The following is a 20,653-nucleotide window of genomic DNA, read 5'->3' as shown; positions in this document are numbered from 1 at the left end:
GATTTGTGCTGTCCTAAACATTGCTTATTGGTATGGGACATCATGAGCTGTATATGTAGTCTTCATATACAGAACAGAGCTGCATCCGTCCTTGAGGGTATGTTGCTTTCTCTAAATGAGGAATGCATCACATGATAAAAACACAAATGCTTGAGACTAGGTTCACACTAGCACATTGTCTAAAAAGAGACCCATGGTGGATTGCTCTTTAAAGTGCAGCTAAGCAGTCGCTGTCTGGCATTCAGGAAGCAATCCTGCGGCTTCCTGAATGCATGTATGTTTTTTTTTTTCTTTGCCAAATGGCAATTTTCAACTGGGCCAATATGCTACAAATGCAATCCAATTGTTTGGCTCTAGGTTGTGGTGCAGCTCTTTTGAATCGAATAGGTGAGTCTGACAGGCGGTGCTGCCTGTCAACCTGGTATGCTACGTTAAGTTTTCAATGGCCACAACACAAAGCATCATGGCTTGGGCATGTGAACAGGTGTATTGTACAATTTAGGTGGGCAGCTGTAAAACTGTAGCTCAGCTGCCTGATTTTACCCCCACTTGACCTCCTGTGTGATAGAGGCCTTTAAAACTGATTACATCTAAAAAAAATTAAGTGTGTACATGGAGCAACAAAGAATACATTCTAACAAACGTAGCATAGGAATTAAACAGTTTAGCTGTCAAAATAAAGTTAGTATTCTATACTGTTATAAACAGTGCAATAATAATTATTGCAATATTCATTATTCACTTTCACTTGAAAAATGAATTCTCACCAAAAGAAAATACCATTAAATATCATATATATTACGATTAATGCAGAAATGTAATTTTAGAGAAACATGATGCCATGGGTTAACATAATTTTAGTACCTACAATTACAGTCAAAATAAGAAATCTTGAGAAGTTTTTTAAGTCAGTTTTAAGAAGTTTTCCACATTAACTAAGTTGTTAAACACAAGGATAATGAGAATTATATGATGTGTGGCGGAGATAATATTGTTAAATTCTATTTTATTATACAAGAAATGTAATTGTGGTTACTCACACCAGCTTTTCGCATTTCTTCCTAATACTTCTTTTTTTTCTGGGTTCCATATATAATGTTTCGTGTCTTGTGCCCATTCTGCCCAGGTTCTCCTCTGCTCCATTTGGTTCCGTTCCTCAGACTGTGCATATCTTCCATCCCGATTGTCCTGAAACAGTGAGAAAGAGAGTTCCTCCCGTCATCACAATGTTTATTACCATGGAAATGCTAAAATAACATCCTACTGTGAGGATAAGTCAGTGAAGGCACATAGTAGATTTTGTTACTTCAAAACAGAACTCCAATCAAGTTTTAAGTACAACCTGTATGACAGTCTAAACAAGTCCCAAATCCATGTGATGCACAAGCAGGGCCACCATCAGAAATCATGGTAGCTTACTTCCATTTAGTGGTGAATGTCACACTGATGGATCGTTATAATGACCTTAACTATGTAATATAATATTTCCTCTGTCTGTGTGTTCACTTCTGTTCAAGCTTTTATTAGAATATGATCTATATGTGGAATATCTATATGTGGAATATCTTTTACAGATTGTTAATGTCTGCTGAACGTTGTTCTTCTTATTGTGCGTTGTTTACTGATCAATTTCTGGGTACTTTAAAACCTTAAGTGATTGTAAAAGTTTTTTTTCAGTGTTTTTTTTAAATAACAAACATGTTAAACGTACCTGCTCTGTACAAGGGTTTTGCACAGAGCAGTCTGGATCCTCTTTTTCTGGGGTGCACCGGCATCGCTCCTGGCTCCTCTTCATTGGGTGTCCCCACAGAGAGCCGCTTTCCATGGTGGCACCCGTGTGGGCGCGCTCCCGAGCCCTGCTGCTGCATCCATTGACACAGACAGCAGTACTCGGCCCCGCCCCTTGGGCTCCCGTGTTACTGGATTTGATTGACAACAGCAGGAATGTATCCAACGAGGACCTGAGACAGCGGATGGAGCTGCTAGGCTCGTGCTCGTTGCTGGAACGATTGGGTTCAGGTAAGAAAAGGGGGGGGTCTGGGGGGCAGCTAAAGCAGAAAAGGTTTTTCACCTTAATGCATAGAATGCATTAAGGTGAAAAACTATGAGATTTTACAACTACAACACAGGGGTCAAGGCTTGCAACACACAGGGGTCAGGAGTATGTAACATACAAAGTGCAGGTGTAGGTAACATACAAAATGCAAGTGTTAGGAATTTCTTATGTACAGAGTGCAGGGGTCAAGAATATATAAAATACACAGTCCACATGTCAGACGTATGTACCCTACAGTGTGCAGAATTCAGGGGTGGGTAACATACATAGTTCAGGGGTCAGGAATGTGTAATGTATAGAGTGCAGGGGTCAGGAGAGAGTAACAATCACAGTACAGGGGTCAGAAGTGTTTAATGCACATCGTACAGTTGTCAGGAGTGAGTAATGTACAAAGTTCAGGGATTGGGAGTGGGTAAAACAGTGTTCAGTGGTCAGGAGTGTGTAATGTAAGTATTAAAATACTAGTAGTGAGTGTGATGAACAATCTAATGTAAATCCTGCATAGAAATGTTCACCAGGGCATCATCCCATATAGTCAATAGAATTTATTTCTTAAAAAGCAAAAACAAAACACAATTCCTATTTGAAAAAAAAAATGGGACCCTTGAATACGTTATCTTTTTGCAGACTATTGAACAGAATAACTGACTGGACTCGTGGGATGGAGACAGAGATGGGATACATCTCTTCATGCACCATCTCTTGCCATTACTTTTTTCCTTCTCTCTTCTTGTCTTTCCCCTAATTTTCTATTGTTTATGTTTAAGGTCTCTGCCCATATGGGCTGTGGTTTAAACCAACACTGTCATGGCTGTCATGACTGAGCCCTTTTTGGATACAGGGGTTCCACTTTTTGTAAATGTTTATTCCACTTTGCTGTTCCAATTTATGAGAAATGGTTTGTAATATGGTGATGGTCCCAAGCGTGTGCCTGTTAGAAATCTTGTATTGCATTTCTTTGAAAATGTACGGTCTAAAAGCACATATGGCTTGTTTTGTACTTTGTATTACTGTTTCAAAATTAATAAACAGTATCGGAAAATTAAAAAACACAATTCCTTTTATTGTGCAACAGTTTAAAATGTATGCATATATGCCAAATAGTAGTTATTCCTCTACAATAAAGACAAACATCAATCAATATAAACAAGGGATCAAAGTGTATACATCAAAGAATGACATCAAAGCTAACAAAATACTGTCTAAGAATAACAAGGAGAAAGAGAAAAAAGCTCACAAACTCACCCCAAGCCAGGATCCAAAATGTTGGTGCCTAAACAGGGCTGTAGATACATTTTTGTACGGGGGGGGGGGGGGGGGTGCAGCAGTAGGTACTAAGTAAAAGTCTTTAAAAAAAAAATAAAAAAATTGCGCCAAATTAAAAAAAGCTGGAAAAAGGAAAAAACTATGTGTTGCTCATAGTAAGGAATCCCATTCTTAATTCTATTTTCTCAGATCCTCTTGAAAATTGAGCCTGATTTCAGTTTTGCCTTCTTCCAGTTCTTCTGAATATTGCCCAGTTTGGTTGGCTATTGTCCAGCCTAAAGCTGGGTACTGGCTGAAGGAAAAAAACTGACAAATCACTGTACTAAAACTCACTGTGTTAGTACAGCGATCTCCCCAGCTGTGCTATTGTGTTCCCCCCCTCACCAGAACACAGTGTACAGAGCCCTCAGCCATTGGACTGCCCACAGGGTGGTGCACTGTAATAGCCAATCTTACTGGGCAGGTGCAAAGGGCACCATCTTGTGGAAGGAAGCACTCACTGATTTTTTTGTTAACCTGGCATACTTCACAACTTCCGAGCTTCCGAGTATGAGGGACATGACAGGGAGGAAGCGACTTGTGGCGCACGTAACAAGTGGGTGTGGCAAAAAATTAGAGTGGGAGGGTCTAAGAGACATGGTTTAACAAAACCTGGGCTTCCTTGTACCTATAAAATATATTGAGGCTGTGGCCTCCATAATTGCTGTTGTGTTAGCCTGTTAGGCTCTGACTTTTCACATGTAGCAATTTGGGATCTTTACTGGGCAGATGCAAAGGGCACCATCTTGTGGACGGAAGCAGCAAAGCACACACAGATCTTTTGTTAAACAGGCATACAGGACAAGAGAAGTGGTAATTTGCAGACTCCGCAGAGTCCATACATACAGAAAAAGAGAAGATACTTAGAATGCGCTGCACCCGGGAAACACAACAGTATCACAACAGCAATGGAAGACTCAGCCCAGCCTTAGTCAATGTCATTAAGGCCCTGTTCACATGCAGTGATTTGGGATCACGGGCTGGTAGTATCCCTGTGATTCTGCCTGCAATTCCAAATCACACTACAATGCTGGCAAAACGCAGCACCTCTGTTTGTGTTCCTTTCATTTTTAGTGGCACCAAAACATGGTGTGGTATTAATGATATAATAATCCCGCGCAAGTAGGAAAGCGAATATATCAGGGGGAGAATATACTGTAAATAGAATATACTGGAAAGTATTGAAGTTGCAGCCTTCCTTAAATACTTCAACCAGGTGTGAAGTATAGAACTGAAGTATAAATGGTTGAAGGATGTGGGAGTTACTTCTATTATAAGCTGATCTGTGGGAGATCTGTATGTTTAGTGTATATAACACTATATCTTATTATGATGGTATTAAATGCATAAATAAATACAAAAAATATTTTAAGGTGCTATTAATCATCTAGTATGATGTCTAATAAAGAGTAAGCCACACTTATATATACATAGCATATAGTTATAACAGATAAAGTGCTCTAGTGCTCTGTGCCACATAAGATTCAACAGATAAAAAATTTGTAAAATAAATAGTGAATATCAAGACCAGTGGTAATGGTGAATTATTCCATGGGATAAGAAAACTTCAATAAAGGAAATAAAGTGCTGTAGTGCTATATATAAAAAAAAACACAAGAGTGAATGAAACATTGTGATATATGGCGGCACAGTGGTGTAGTGGTTAGCACTTTCCTCTAGCAGCAAGAGGGTCGCTGGTTCGAATCCCAACCACGACACTATCTGCCTGGAGTTTGCATGTTCTCCCTGTGCCTGCGTGCGTTTCCTCCTGCACTCCAAAGAAATGCTGGTAGGTTAATTGGATCCTGTATAAAATTGGCCTTACTATGTATGTATGAATGTGAGTTAGGGATCTTAGATTGTACGCTCCTTGAGGGCAGGGACTGATGTGAATGTGTAATGTATATGTAAAGCGCTGCGTCAATTGACAGCGCTATATAAGTACCTGAAATAAATATATAAATATGATAATAAATAAATAAGTCCTTCAGTCCAGATACAAACAAAGTGCTAATGCTGTGTGCTGAAATGTGCAATCAGCCACTTTGAGAAGGTGCAAACCGGTTCAAAATAAATAGGTGCTATCAACTCGTGGTCCTTATGGTGCTTGTGATGTTTCCCAAATATATGAGAAGCCTAAAGGAAGGTGGTGCTGTGCTGAACTCTTACTTGGCTGTGCTCAGTGCGGTGATGCCGTGCCCCTAATGGAATTGAACTCACCGCAATGCTATCCCCTGTAATGGGGTAGCAGGCTTTGCACAACAGTGTGGGTGATCCGGGTGATCCTGCGTCTATCCCTCTGGAAACTCCAAACGAGTATGTGACACACATAGTTCAGGAGTCAGGAGTGAGTAATGTATAGAACGCATAATTTAGGAGTATGTACTGTACAGTGCACAGGAGTGGGTAATGTACATAGTTCAGGAGTGCAGGAGTTGGCAATGTACATAGTTCAGGGGTCAGGAGTGCAGGAGTAGGCAATGTACATAGTTCAGGGCTCAGGAGCTGGTAAAGTGCAGGGGTCAAACCAGGCCATCTGCTTGATACCAGAAGGGTGATCCTTATCAGTGATCCACTCCTAGCTCCTCAGATGACTTCATAGAGACAGGTCATGCACTCAAGCAGAAAGGGACTATTTAATGATTTTCGAGTGCCAGTGGAGTAATTCTTATGCCATGGTTAACCTCCCTGGCGGTAATCCCGAGCGTGACTCAGGGTGGATTTTTTAGTCCAGGATCGGTATCCCCGAGTCACGCTCGGGGTAGATGTGCAGAGAGCGCAGCGGTGTCTCTTACCTTCTCCTGGCGATCCAGCGATGATCTCTCATTGCTGTGACCGCCAGCCGAGATCCCCGCCGCTCGTCCGTCGGTCAGATGACTTCCTAGTTCCGTTCCCTGCAGCAGCAATGCTGCATGGGAGCGGAACTAGGGAGGGAAATTAAAAAAAAAAAAAAAACATTGCACAAAACACAAACACATAACACATTTTATATTATATATATATATATATACATATATATATATATATATATATATATATGCATATATATATATATATATATGCACACACACACACATATATATATATATATATATATATATATATAACTATATACACACGTATATATATATATATATAAAATTATATTATTGATTCGATTATAATTCATGCGTTATATAATATATATATATATATATATATGTGTGTGTATATATATATATATATATATATATATAATATATAACGCATGAATTATATTCTAATCAATAATATAATTTTATTATATATAATATATATTATATAATAAAATTATATTATTGATTCGATTATAATTCATGCGTTTGTGTTTCAAATTTATCACATCTGGGATGTCTACTAGACTCTTGTTTTGGTCAGGTTTAAGTCAGTAATTACTAAGAATTGTAGGCCTATAATACATAACGCCAAATTTCCATGAAAAAAATTGTACCGCTTTTGGTACATAATTCCTGACATAATCATACCGCCAGGGAGGTTAATGACAATTAAATGAAAGTTCCAGCCTGAACCAGCGGAATGATATGGAAGAAGCAAGAAGTTTAATTGGTGGGAACCGTGGCACGGTGAATCATTCCTACGGCAACTGGAATTCATAAAAAATAGCCCTCTTTTTTCTCCCAGCTGGTTCAGGCTGGAACTTTGAACTGATGGAGCCCAGGGAAGTGAAAATTGCTGGAGAAAGTGGGATTACTCTGCTGGTGCCTAAAAGTCAAGAGCCCCCTCTCTGCCCCTGAGCCCCCTGCTGAATTGAAGGGACTCGAGCTCTGTACAGGAGGGCTGGCTCTACCTCACTATGAGTGGCCCTGTCCACAAGCCTCATAAAATGAACACAAATTTTCCTTTACCTTCCCTGAATTTGCAAATCCTCAGTCATTTGTGTCTCACACGCTCCCTCTTCCTGACACTGCAGCTCACAGTTGGGTGTTTCAGCAAACAGGGGGAGTGTTGGCAATCCTGAAAGCAGGGGCTCTAAGTGTGGCCACGTACTGATTGACAGTTTACAAGCTTGTGAATACTCAGTGACAATGCCTTAAGCCACGCCACTTGCAACATTTCTTATTTTCCACTCTAGTGCAAGCAGACACAGCATGAGAATGGCAACTCTGCTCTGAATTCAGCAGCAGTGCAGCTTAGCTGCCACAGATCACAGGAAGCTGCATTAGATGGGCTTCATTGGCAGGCTCAGTTGGTATTTTTAGAACTTTGCTAGGGGCTGAGAGAAAACTATAAATGCAGATACACTTATAATCAAGGTCTGTAGAAGATCATTTTTAAAGGGAGGCTCTAAACAGGAGAGCTGATATCCTACACCAAACAGGCCGAGAGATTTGTTGTCTTCCATACGTTTAAGATCAAAAAGAGTCAGTACATGCCATGCTGTGTCTGGGCACATCTTCGGCCTTTACAGTTAAGATGCTGAAGAGGAGAAATTAACACAACTCTCATTGTTTTAGTCTTTAAAATTTTTTTGCAGAAGCATGAAGGATGTATAAAGAGGGAATACTTTTTTCCACAGAGGGAGTTACAAATTTTATCAAATAGAATTAGAGGTTTGCTATGTGGTTGGTTAAGGTGCAAATACTTTTCAACAGAGTTCAAGCTGAGGTATATTTTCAGTGAGTAGGCAGTTTAGGGTATGTAGCGGGGTTAAACATGCCTAAAGACACTGTTTGATATGTGGGAAGGAACTAGGCTCCCTCTAGTGGTAGCTGCATGGAATTTCCCGGGCTGTGACTTCCTTTTCACAAGATGAAGAAACTACATCTCCCAGGCTGCTTTGCAAGATCCAAGGTGCACGGCTGCACTGCACGGCACTATGGGGGAAGTTATTTAAAGGAAGAGAGAAGCGCGCGAAGGGGGCGCCTTTCTGCGCTGGACTCTGAGGAACCAGCGAGCGAGAGTGAAGGACTGACACTGGATATTGGGCCAGAGCCTCTTAGCCTGGAGGGACGACGTGGAACCGTCCCATCTTAAGCACGAGGCACATTCCTGGAGGTCATACTGCTGTTTGCAGAGACGGGAGGTCATCCGCCAGAAGGACCTCGCGCGGCTGGCATATAGCCACAGGACTGAGACCGCAGTGGAAGCGCGCGAAGGAGAAAACTTCTGTTGGTGAGAGGGCACATGCCCAATAACTGACTTTATCTGCCGAAGAGATAGTTTTATCTACAGATAGCGGTAGCGCAACAGGAGGTGATAAAACCCCGGGGTTTATCAGCATACTTTCTCAGGAGACTCATAGACAAACAGTAAGGTCTGTAAAGGAGTCGCCAGAGGTTTATCTCTCTCGCAGAAGTTATTGCTCAGTTACGCAGACACCCTGCGGTGACAACTAACAGCTCGTTGTTTCTCTCTCTCTTGATCTTTATTCCTAATCTGGATTACAAATGAGCTCTATTCAATAACCTTGCTAGCGAAGATCAACAAGAAAGAAGAGAACTCTGGGGGGCGGACTCAGATAGGCCTACCTACCTGGTACTGTGTCTAGCCTTAATGCAGGAGGAGTGTGGGGGTATTCTTTTACCTTTTTAAAGCTGTTTTAAATAACCTTTTATGGACTTGTATTGTATTGTATTGTATCTCCCCTATTCAATTTGATATATAGTAAACTAAGTTTGGTTAATTACAATCCTGTGCGTTGTTCCATTGTGTCACCCAGAAGGACTACCATTCAAGAAGGTAACAAGGTATTGTTGCATAGTGAAGTATTGTATTCCAATCTGTGTATCCATTTGATAGTCCAGTCCTATTCTGGGTCAGTTGTGCCTGAGGAGGGATCGAGCCAATTTGATTGGGTTGTTAGGCAGGGTGTAGACCCAATAATATAATCAGCAGCTCCTGCGGGGGTGGTGCTACACATGGGGGCTCGTCCGGGATTTCTACAGTCCTGTAACACAACCCTCTCAGCCCCAGAATCCCCTCCCACGCAGAAATGGATCCTGTCGCCGCTGCTGAGTGGTGCAAGGAAGAGAATGTCATAGTGGAAAATGTTGAAATCAAGGGAGAAGCCTGGACTGAAGAAAAGCTCCTCCCTGTTTTAAGGGCACTATCCACAGACAGGAAATTCTGGGTGATTGACATAAAAACTGACACCATTGCCCCACACACGTATGCACTGTGTGAGTGGAGGAAAGGGGTCCCTGATTATTTCAATGGAAACAGTGTAAAAACTATTGACCAAACAGAACTTTTCCTGATACATCCAGGAGTTCCTACTGCGGGTCCCTCATCCACCACCCCTGGGGTATCCAGCCAAGAAAAAGGTGTCCAAGAAGGGCATCCTGAGTCATCACCTTTGTCGACTTTTAGCTCAGAACTGTGTGCTGTTCTTGGGGAGATTGTGGCAAAATGTAGCAGGGACTCCTCGAGCTATCTGATGACTGGATATAGGAAGCTCCGGACATTCTCTGGGAAACAGCCTGTGCCTTCAGCAGAAGATGGGTTCGAAGAGTGGCTAGATACCGCCACTCAGGCTTTGGAGGAATGGGAGGTACCAGAACAGCACAAGAAGCAGAGGATCACAGAGAGTTTAAGGGGACCTGCATTAGAGGCTGTACGTAATCTAAAGCTTAGCAAGAAGAACTGCACTGCACAGGATTATTTGGACATTCTGCAAGATGTGTTTGGTCGGACGGAGAACGCGGCTGAACTTCTCTACCAGTTGGACCACTGTTATCAAGAAGAGGGGGAGAAGTTGTCCGAATTCATTAAACGTCTGGATAGGATTATCCACCAGATTCTGTTAAAGAAAGGAATAGACCCCCGGAAAATAGATGAGACTCGTGCACGACAGGTTCTGAAAGGGGCTCAACCTTTAGATCCCATTGCCATACTGTTACGAACTCGTCGAGATGGCGGCATTCTAGAATACCCCGACCTGATTCGAATGGTCAGAGAGGAAGAGGTCATGTTGGACAACAAGAAGAAAAGTCGGCAGTTTGACTCAACTGCCCGGGTTGGAGTGATAAGTGTGGAAGAGGGTGACTCTCAAGTTGAACTCCTAAAGACCCAAGTGTCTCAGTTGATAGAAATGGTGTCCATCCTGACTGGTCAGGTATCCACTCTACCCAAGGGGAGTATATCGGAGAGGCCAGATGAACCTGTTAGTCTCAGCACAGATCCAGAGCCACGGCCTGCAAGATTGTTAACTTGTTTCAACTGCGGGGGAGTTGGGCATGTTAGAAGGGTATGTCCCAGCTCAGGAAAGGTTGCCACGAAAGCTCGCGAGCCAGCGGGAAACTTCAGAGGACACCGGTGAAGGAGTCAACCGGGTGTCCGCCAGTTTTAAGGGACTCCAGGAGTGGTGCAGGATCAGGGAAACCGAGTCAGGGTGTTAGACCCCAATATAACACCCCCAGTTCTAGACTCCGGGTTACTGAGGGAAGGAAAGTCAATGCACACCGGGTTCAGCGGGGGCCCAGATCAAGGCAGAAAAAGGAGAGGAGGGCCAGGGTACAGAGAACTGAATCAGACATCCAGGCTACATCAAGAGAATTCCCAACTAACTTGGTCGGGCCCTCCCCAGTGGTCTCAGTTCAGGTGGAAGGAATTTACACAAGAGCCCTCCTTGACACAGGGGCCCAGGTGACTCTTTTGTATAGAGACTTCTATGATAAATATCTTACCCATCTACCTTTGCAGAAGTTGGAAGATCTGGAGATATGGGGTATTGGGACCCAAAGTTTTCCCTATGACGGGTATCTGCCAATCAAGTTGACCTTTGATCCATCAGTGGCTGGTGAAGCGGAAACCTTCGACACCTTAGCGGTGGTCTGTCCTCGTCCACCAGGGGCCAACAAAAGCTCTCTCATCGTAGGAACAAACACTGACCTGGTAAGGCGCCTTCTGATACAACTGGTCCAGGGACAAGATGCTCAGGCGCCAAGGATCCATCCCATGCTACGGCAGGCCTACCAACGATTAGTGTTGGAGCAAGAGACCCCCGCAGAAGGAGTTGGACGACTCTGGAAGCTGGATAGAGCAGAAAAGGTCTTACAGCCAGGAGAGGTGGCCTGTTTTAAGGCTTCTGTTAAACTCACATGGCAACAGCCGGGTCCCTTCATTATCTTTGAATCAGGTCAAAAGGAGAGACAGAGAGGGATAGAAGTGATCCCTGAGGTGATCCCTTTGAAGGTGTTACAGGAAAACCGTGGAAGGGTTTTAGTGAGTGTCAGAAACACCTCTATTACACCAGTGAAGGTACCGGCCAGAGTGCTCCTGGGCCAAGTCAACCCGGCTACCCCAGTTGCCCCCATTGATTTCAAAGAAAAGGAACAGGGTGAAGCGGTTATAGAGGAGCTCTGCTCTGGAAGCGCTGCCCTCCCGCCGGAATGGGTGAAGAGGGCCAAGGCACAACTTGCTCGATGGAGGGAAATATTCTCTAAGGACGAGTTTGACGTGGGATGTGCCAGGAGCGCCACTCATAAGATGCGCCTGAGTGAGGACAAGCCTTTCAGGGAGAGAGTCCGGCGAGTCCCCTTAGGTGACTTAGAAGATCTACGTCAACAGCTGGCAGAGCTCAAAAAGATCGGGATTATCCGAGAATCCAGGAGCCCGTATGCTTCCCCGATAGTGGTAGTCCGGAAGAAAAATGGATCTTTGAGGCTTTGTATCGACTACCGAACGCTGAACAGAAGAACCATCCCAGACCAGTATACCACTCCTCGAATCGAAGATGCCCTACAGAGTCTGTCAGGGGCGAAGTGGTTCAGTGTGATGGACTTAAAGAGTGGGTATTATCAGATCCCCATGCACCCTGAAGATCGGGAGAAAACAGCCTTCATCACCCCTGTGGGGTTCTTTGAGTTCAATCGCATGCCTCAGGGGTTGTCCGGGGCCCCTGCTACCTTCCAGAGGCTGATGGAAAGGACCGTTGGAGATATGAACTTGATAGAGGTACTGGTATACTTGGATGATGTTATCGTGTTTGGCAGAACTTTGGAAGAACACGAGGAGAGGTTGGAAAAGGTCTTGAAGAGGCTACATGAAGAAGGTCTGAAACTTTCTCCTGAGAAGTGCCAATTCTATCAGTCCTCGGTCCATTACCTGGGCCATATCGTGTCTGGAGAAGGGGTGGCCACTGACCCGGACAAGCTGGATGCTGTTGCTTCCTGGCCCAGACCCACAAATGTGACCGAACTCCGGTCATTTTTGGGCTTTTGCTCCTATTACAGGAGGTTTGTGGAGGGGTTCGCCCAGATTGCCCGACCCCTAAATGAGCTCCTGAAGAATGAAGAAGATGATGTCCCTGAGTTGGTAAAGCCGGTGAAGTCCACCATGGGCCCCCGGAAGGCTAAGGAATCCATCCAGGATCAGTGGACCCCGGAATGCGAAGGGGCCTTTGTCCAGCTGAAGGAAACCCTAACCACTGCCCCTGTGTTGGCCTATGCGGACCCCACAAAACCATATGAACTGCATGTTGATGCCAGCCGAGATGGGCTGGGGGGGGTACTTTATCAGGAGCATGAGGGTCATCTGCGACCTGTTGCCTATGTGAGCAGAAGCCTACTGCCTGCTGAAAGGAATTATCCTACTCACAAACTTGAATTCTTGGCCTTGAAGTGGGCAGTGGTTGACAAATTGAAAGACTACCTGTACGGAGCTGAATTCATTGTCAAGACAGATAATAATCCCCTCACCTATCTGTTGACTACGGCCAAGCTGGATGCAACAGGACATCGATGGTTGGCTGCCCTCTCTAGCTTCAATTTTAGCCTGAAGTATCGGCCAGGAATCGGAAATAGGGATGCAGATGCCCTATCCAGAAGGTTGCATGTTCCACAGGAACCTGCGGAAGAATGGACTCATTTGGCTCCAGAAGGGGTGCGTGCCCTATATCAGGGAACTGAATTTCGATCCCGAGGAGGGTCAAGAGCAGAAGAGATTGGGGTTTCGGCTATCGGAGTACCCAAATGCTACTGCCAGGTGACCCAAGTTGAAGGGGAGGGTTTGCCCCGGCTGTCCAAAAGGGACTTGCGGAAGGAGCAGTTGGAAGACCCTTTGGGAAAACTTCTCTTGGAAGCCCTGGAGATCCAGAGCCCTGAGTTGCTTCTAACTGACTCCCCTCAGGGGGCCCGTCTGTTACATAGAGAGTGGACCCGGTTACAGATCAGAGAAGGAGTGGCCTACCGGAGAGGTCCATCTGAAGATCTGGAGGAGAAGTGGCAACTGTTCTTACCAGCTAAATACAGAGAGGGAGTTCTGGCCGCTCTTCATGATAATCATGGCCATCTGGGGCCCGAAAGAACCTTTCAGCTTGTCAGGGACAGGTTCTACTGGCCTTGTATGAGGGCCGAAGTTGAAGGATACTGTCATTCTTGTGTCCGGTGTATACAGAGGAAGACTCTGCCACGTCAAGCAGCCCCAATGGGCCATCTACAAAGTCAGGGACCCATGGAGCTGGTGTGCATTGATTTCCTTTGCTTAGAGCCTGATCTGAGTGGCCAGGGGAATGTCCTTGTGGTAACAGACCATTTTACCAGATATGCTCAAGCATTCCCAACAAGGGATCAGAAGGCCTCAACGGTAGCCAAAGTTCTTGTAGAGAAGTTCTTTGTACATTATGGGTTACCACAACGCCTCCATTCTGATCAGGGAAGGGACTTTGAAAGCAGACTGATCAAGAGACTGTTAGATATGTTAGGCATTCAAAAGACTAGAACCACTCCCTACCATCCACAGGGGGATGCCCAGCCTGAACGATTTAACAGGACTCTTTTGGATATGTTGGGGACTTTGAGCTCAGAGAAGAAACAGCATTGGGGCAAGCACGTAGCTGCCATTGTGCATGCCTACAACAGCACTGTCAGTGATGCTACTGGATATTCCCCTTATCGGCTGATGTTTGGAAGGGAGGCTCGGTTGCCAGTGGATTTGGCCTTTGGCATTTCGCCTGATCATACCTCTTCAGCATCGCATAGAGGATATGTGGACCGACTGCGGAGGAGTCTGAAAGCGGCCTATGACAAGGCTCAGGCCACATCTGATCAACGTGGACTGCGGAATAAAAAAAATTTCGACCTAAAAGTTCGGATCCATGACCTGCAACCAGGGGACAGGGTTTTGTTGAGAAACTTGGGTGTCCCGGGAAAACACAAGTTGGCAGACCGCTGGAAGTCCCAACCTTATGTTATCTGCAAGCAACTGCCAAACCTTCCTGTGTACCAAATTCGGCCTGAAGGAAGTGTGGGTCCATTGAAGGCTTGGCATCGGAACCATTTGCTGCCTCTCTCTGAAGTGGTTCGTATGCCCCCTGTGGAAGACTTGTCAGAGGCCCCTTCGACTTCTCGCCGGTCCAGACCAGTTACCAGATCTCAGACGACGCTCCCAGATGAGGGAGAGGGAAGTTCTCCATCTGAAGATTTGGAAGATGAAGAGGAGGTACCCGACTGGTTGTGGTCATCTCAGTTGCCAGAACCCACACCTGCCTCCCTGTCTTCATCTGACTTGGCTGATAGAGGAGCCCTTCGGGCAGAAGCCCCTGAATTCATACCCTTTTATATGGTTCCAGAAGAAGCAGCTGAGGATGAAGATCCTGAGGAGGAGGTTGCACCCTTCTCTGAAGAAGAACTGACCTCTCTTGAACCATCAGGTTCCTCTGTGTTGGAACATGAGGAGGTGGACATTGAAGAATCCTCAGAAGTGCCTGATCCTAGCACCTCTGAGAGCATGCCTCCACGGGAACAGAGGGAAAGGAGAGTCATTCACCCACCTAAGAGACTGACCTATGATCAATTGGGTGAATGTTCGGAAGAAGCTGTTTTTACCTCCAAAAGATCTCCTGACCAGCCTAGTTCCTCCACTGTAGATTTGGTGGGGGACAACCCTAGCTCACCCCCAGGCACAACTGTACAAGCCACCCAAGTTTTGGGGGGTCTGTGAGAGATCATGAGAACAAAGTATTGAAGTAGAAAACGTTTGCATTTAAGTTTGTACATAAGGATATTGGGTTTGGCCATTATAATAAGCACAGTTTTTGATGTTCACAATTTGGTTTACTTTGTGAGTTAATGTTTGCGCACATTTTGTTGCTCTGACCTCACTATATGTTTTTTCTCTTTCTCACCTTTTGATGTTTTTTTTTACAACACAAACTTTAAGATGTAAGTGTTTAAGAAATTGCAAATGCACATGTGCTGTTTAAAGGAGCACTATATAAAAAAGCACTAGAAATCAGCACTATATTAACACTGTAGAAATCACTTATTTGCTTATTAATTGCACTTTATCGTTTACTGTTGCACTGCTATCAGAATACAAAATTGGATATATTCAGATTGACTTATTTCAGCAAAATGTTAATGTTTTTGTTGTATAATGCCAACCTATGCACTAGGGTACATACTGTTGACCTCTTTGGGGACCAAAGTTTCTCAAGTGGGGGGAGTGTGTAGCGGGGTTAAACATGCCTAAAGACACTGTTTGATATGTGGGAAGGAACTAGGCTCCCTCTAGTGGTAGCTGCATGGAATTTCCCGGGCTGTGACTTCCTTTTCACAAGATGAAGAAACTACATCTCCCAGGCTGCTTTGCAAGATCCAAGGTGCACGGCTGCACCGCACGGCACTATGGGGGAAGTTATTTAAAGGAAGAGAGAAGCGCGCGAAGGGGGCGCCTTTCTGCGCTGGACTCTTAGGAACCAGCGAGCGAGAGTGAAGGACTGACACTGGATATTGGGCCAGAGCCTCTTAGCCTGGAGGGACGACGTGGAACCGTCCCATCTTAAGCACGAGGCACATTCCTGGAGGTCATACTGCTGTTTGCAGAGACGGGAGGTCATCCGCCAGAAGGACCTCGCGCGGCTGGCATATAGCCACAGGACTGAGACCGCAGTGGAAGCGCGCGAAGGAGAAAACTTCTGTTGGTGAGAGGGCACATGCCCAATAACTGACTTTATCTGCCGAAGAGATAGTTTTATCTACAGATAGCGGTAGCGCAACAGGAGGTGATAAAACCCCGGGGTTTATCAGCATACTTTCTCAGGAGACTCATAGACAAACAGTAAGGTCTGTAAAGGAGTCGCCAGAGGTTTATCTCTCTCGCAGAAGTTATTGCTCAGTTACGCAGACACCCTGCGGTGACAACTAACAGCTCGTTGTTTCTCTCTCTCTTGATCTTTATTCCTAATCTGGATTACAAATGAGCTCTATTCAATAACCTTGCTAGCGAAGATCAACAAGAAAGAAGAGAACTCTGGGGGGGGGGACTCAGATAGGCCTACCTACCTGGTACTGTGTCTAGCCTTAATGCAGGAGGAGTGTGGGGGTATTCTTTTACCTTTTTAAAGCTGTTTTAAATAACCTTTTATGGACTTGTATTGTATTGTATTGTATCTCCCCTATTCAATTTGATATATAGTAAACTAAGTTTGGTTAATTACAATCCTGTGCGTTGTTCCATTGTGTCACCCAGAAGGACTACCATTCAAGAAGGTAACAAGGTATTGTTGCATAGTGAAGTATTGTATTCCAATCTGTGTATCCATTTGATAGTCCAGTCCTATTCTGGGTCAGTTGTGCCTGAGGAGGGATCGAGCCAATTTGATTGGGTTGTTAGGCAGGGTGTAGACCCAATAATATAATCAGCAGCCCCTGCGGGGGTGGTGCTACAGGTAATTTTGTAAAGTTTGCCTAAAACCACTTGCCCTCCGGAAGATTTACCCCCCCTTCATGACCAGGCCATTACATGCAATATGGCACTGCATTACCCCCCCCCCCCCTTTATGACCACACTGCATTACTTTAACTGACAATTGTGCGGTCGTGCGTTGCTGTACCCAAATAAAATGTATGTCCTGTGTGTATTTCCCACCACAAATGTAAAAAGAAGAAAACTGCGCTTATACAAGAAAACAGCCACCAGCATCAATCAAATCAATGATAAGAAATATAAAATATAAAATGCAGCGCTAAAATAAATGAAAAAAACACTGTTGAAAAGGAACACTGATAAATGTTCATTCAATTGCATAAAATGTTGTCATATGGAAAAGTTCAAACTTCCACCCATCCGATGTGTGAACTTAAATTTGGCATTGAGTGAGCAGGTAGATAAGCCTCTTACCAGAAGATGAGGATAATCAGGGCAAAAGAGATGGTCAAAAAATCCAACAGCAGGGCAAGTGATCGTTACAGATATTGGAGAGTGTTGTCCTTTTACCTTTGGCTACCTTTGGTTGCTTACTGTATGGTACCTTGTAGTCTCAAGCGGTGATATCATCTGGATGTGGATTTTTTGACCATCTTTTTGCCCTGATTATCCTCATCTTCTGGTAAGAGGCTTATTTCCCACAAATAGAGCTTTCTTTTGGTGGTATTTTTTTGTGCTATAAACAAAAAAAAGTCCAACAATTTTGAAAGAAAACAATATTTTTTACTTTACTTTCTGCTTTAAAACATATCAAAAACAAATTAATTCATCAGTCTAGGCCAGTATGTATTCTGCTACATATTTTGGTAAAAAAAAGTCCCAATAAGCGTATATTGATCGGTTTGCGCAAAAGTTATAGCGTCTACAAACCACTAGATATTTTTATTTTTTTTACAAGTAATGGTGGCGATTAGCGACCTATAGTGCCACTGCAATATTGTGGCGGACAGTTGGGATACTAACTGACACTTTTGGCACTTTTTAGGGACCAGTGACACCAAAAAAAGTGATCACTGCTAAAAATATGAACTGTCACTGTACTAATAACACTGGCTGGGAAGGGGTTGAACATCAGGGGGGATCAAAGGGTTTGCCAACCCAGTGTTTTCTAACGGTGTGGGAGGTGCTTTTACTAGAGGAAGGCATTGATCTATCTTCCTGCTTTGCAGGAACATAGGAATAATGCCCTCCCTACTGATAGAATGGCTATCTGCCTTGTTTACATATGTAGATCGCCGTTCTGCCTGTGTACTGAACGATTAGGGGTTCCGGTGGACATGGGGTCTGCAGGACTCTCTGATCAGCTCCTGCTGTGTAGAATATCATGCCCGATACCAAGAAGTGCAGGATCACGTATATATATATATATATACTGTATATACAGTATATGTGATTCTATGCATCACCGCCGCCCTGTAGCGGTAAAACTGCTATAGTGCCGTTGGCAAGGGGTTTAATATATGTTTGTGTTTTTTGCATTTCACCTGCTTGCTCTGCATTAAAATGAAAATCCAGGCCAAAATCTCAAAACCTTTGGCAAACAATAAACATACCAGGAGAAATAATAAAACAGAAGCAGACAGAAACTGGAGCAGCTGTTCATAGTAACCAATCAGATTATATCTTCAGCTTGTTCAGTTAAACCCAAAGTTTAGTCAAGGATGTCTCTTCTCTACCGAGAGCTACATTTTGCTTAGCAGGGTTTTAGGAGCTTAGAAGGAGGCCAAAGCTCAACCACTACAACCTCCTGCTTCTTCGAACATGCACAACAACAAGCCAGATATCTATCTATCTATCTATCTATCTATCTATCTATCTATCTATCTATCTATCTATCTATCTATCTAATCTCTTGCAGTGCAATGTTTTAGGCATGCTTTCAAAAAATTATATAAAAATGTAATTGTTTATTTTTAGCAATTTACAAAATGAAAAGTGAGCCAACAGAAGGAAAATCTATATACCAAACAGGTGCTAATGATCATAATTTTCATATGTAGGTTAAAACATAGTCATTAACTGAAACACAAACAGCTGTGTAGGGGGCTTAAAACTGGGTGAGAAACAGCCAAACTCTGCTACTATTGGCCCGTACACATGATCAGAAAATCAAATGAAAAAATATTGCTTTCGAAGTGATCGTACAATAATCAGAATGTTATTACAGAGATTTTGAGAGCCAATAATGACAATTCATCCGATATTAATTGATCCGGCAAGCACATGAATTTTTCTTGTACGATACCAATTTGTACAATTTTAATTTATTCAGTACAGTTGTTGTCCGAAAATACAATACAAATACGCTACAACACATTACATAACTTCTGATTTTTTTTTCTGTTGTATGAGAATTTTCGTAAGTTTAGTAACCTCTTCATTTTTGATATGCGACTAGCATGCAAAAAAAAAAAAAAACGGGCGATCCGTTTCGGATTGTGTGTACGGGCCATAGGGTGAGGTTGTTGAAGACTGTTCATGTCACAGGTCATACACCATGGCAATACTGAGCACAGAAATAAAACAAGGTAGTTATACTGCATGAGCAAGATCTCTCCCAGGTAAAGATTTCAAAGCAGACCGGGGGGTTTCAACATGGACTGTTCAAACTCTTTTGAAGAAGCACAAAGATATAAGAAACATTAAGGATGGTAGATGCGGTGGTTGGCCAAAGTAACTGAATGCAGCAGATGAAAGACACATCACACTTACTTCCCTTCAACATCAGAGGAAGTCCAGCAGTGCAATCAGCACAGAACTGGTGGATAAACTAGTGGGACCCAGGTACACCCATATACTGTGAGACTGTCTAGCCAGAAGTGGTCTTCATTGAAGAAATGTGGACAAAAAGCCATACCTCCAACATGGAAACAAGACTAAGCGACTCAACTATGGATGAAAACATAGGGACAAGGGTGCAAGAAAATGGCAGCAGGTGCTCTGGACCAATGAGTAAAAATTTGAAATATTTGGCGGTATAAGAGGCAGTTTGTTCGTCAAAGGGCTGGACAGTGGTACAATAATGAGTATCTGCAGGCAACAGTGAAGCATGGTGGAGGTTCCGTCCCAGTCTGGAGCTGCATTTTTGCAAATGGAGTTGAAGATTTTGTCAGAATCAATGGTGTCCTCGATGCTGAGAAATACAGGCAGATACGTATCCATCATGCCATTTAATGAGGGAGTTGTGTGATTAACCCCAAATTTATTCTGCAGCAGGACAACAACCTCAAACATACAGCCCATTAAGAACTTTCTTCAGCATAAAAAAGAACAAGGAGTCCTAGAAGTGATGCCCCCACAAAGCCCTGCGAGTGTACTTTGAAGAATTGATGCTGTTTTGAAGACAAAGGGTGGATTTCTCTTCTGTTTATTTACTTTCCATTTTGTTAATTGATAAAAAAATAAACTATTAACACTTCTATGTCTGAAAGCATTCTTAGTTTACAGCATAAAAAATAACAAGGATTCGTGGAAATTATGGTTTGGCCCCCACAAAGCCCTGACCTCAACATCATCGAGTCTGTCTGGGATTGCATGAAGGGACTTGAGGTTGGGACTGGGATTTGAGGCAGTCTACATCCACAGAAGATCTGTGGATAATTCTAC

At 43.7% G+C, this 20,653-nt stretch overlaps 1 protein-coding gene across 1 annotated transcript in view; it reads right to left on the bottom strand.

The window, feature by feature from the left end:
- ATP1B4 (ATPase Na+/K+ transporting family member beta 4) overlaps positions 1 to 20,653 on the bottom strand; it is a 72,653-nt gene that overhangs the window by 30,756 nt on the left and 21,244 nt on the right. Inside the window, exon 3 of the mRNA XM_082263637.1 lies at positions 1,041 to 1,188. Within this exon, the coding sequence (XP_082119763.1) occupies positions 1,041 to 1,188 (148 nt within the window). The remainder of the gene's footprint in view (positions 1 to 1,040; positions 1,189 to 20,653) is intronic.

Source organism: Pelophylax lessonae (assembly GCF_965119305.1).
Source record: "Pelophylax lessonae genome assembly, chromosome: 7".
Lineage (NCBI taxonomy): Eukaryota > Metazoa > Chordata > Amphibia > Anura > Ranidae > Pelophylax > Pelophylax lessonae.
The sequence above is the reverse complement of the archived record's forward strand: the minus strand, read 5'-3'. Positions and strand labels throughout refer to the sequence as shown.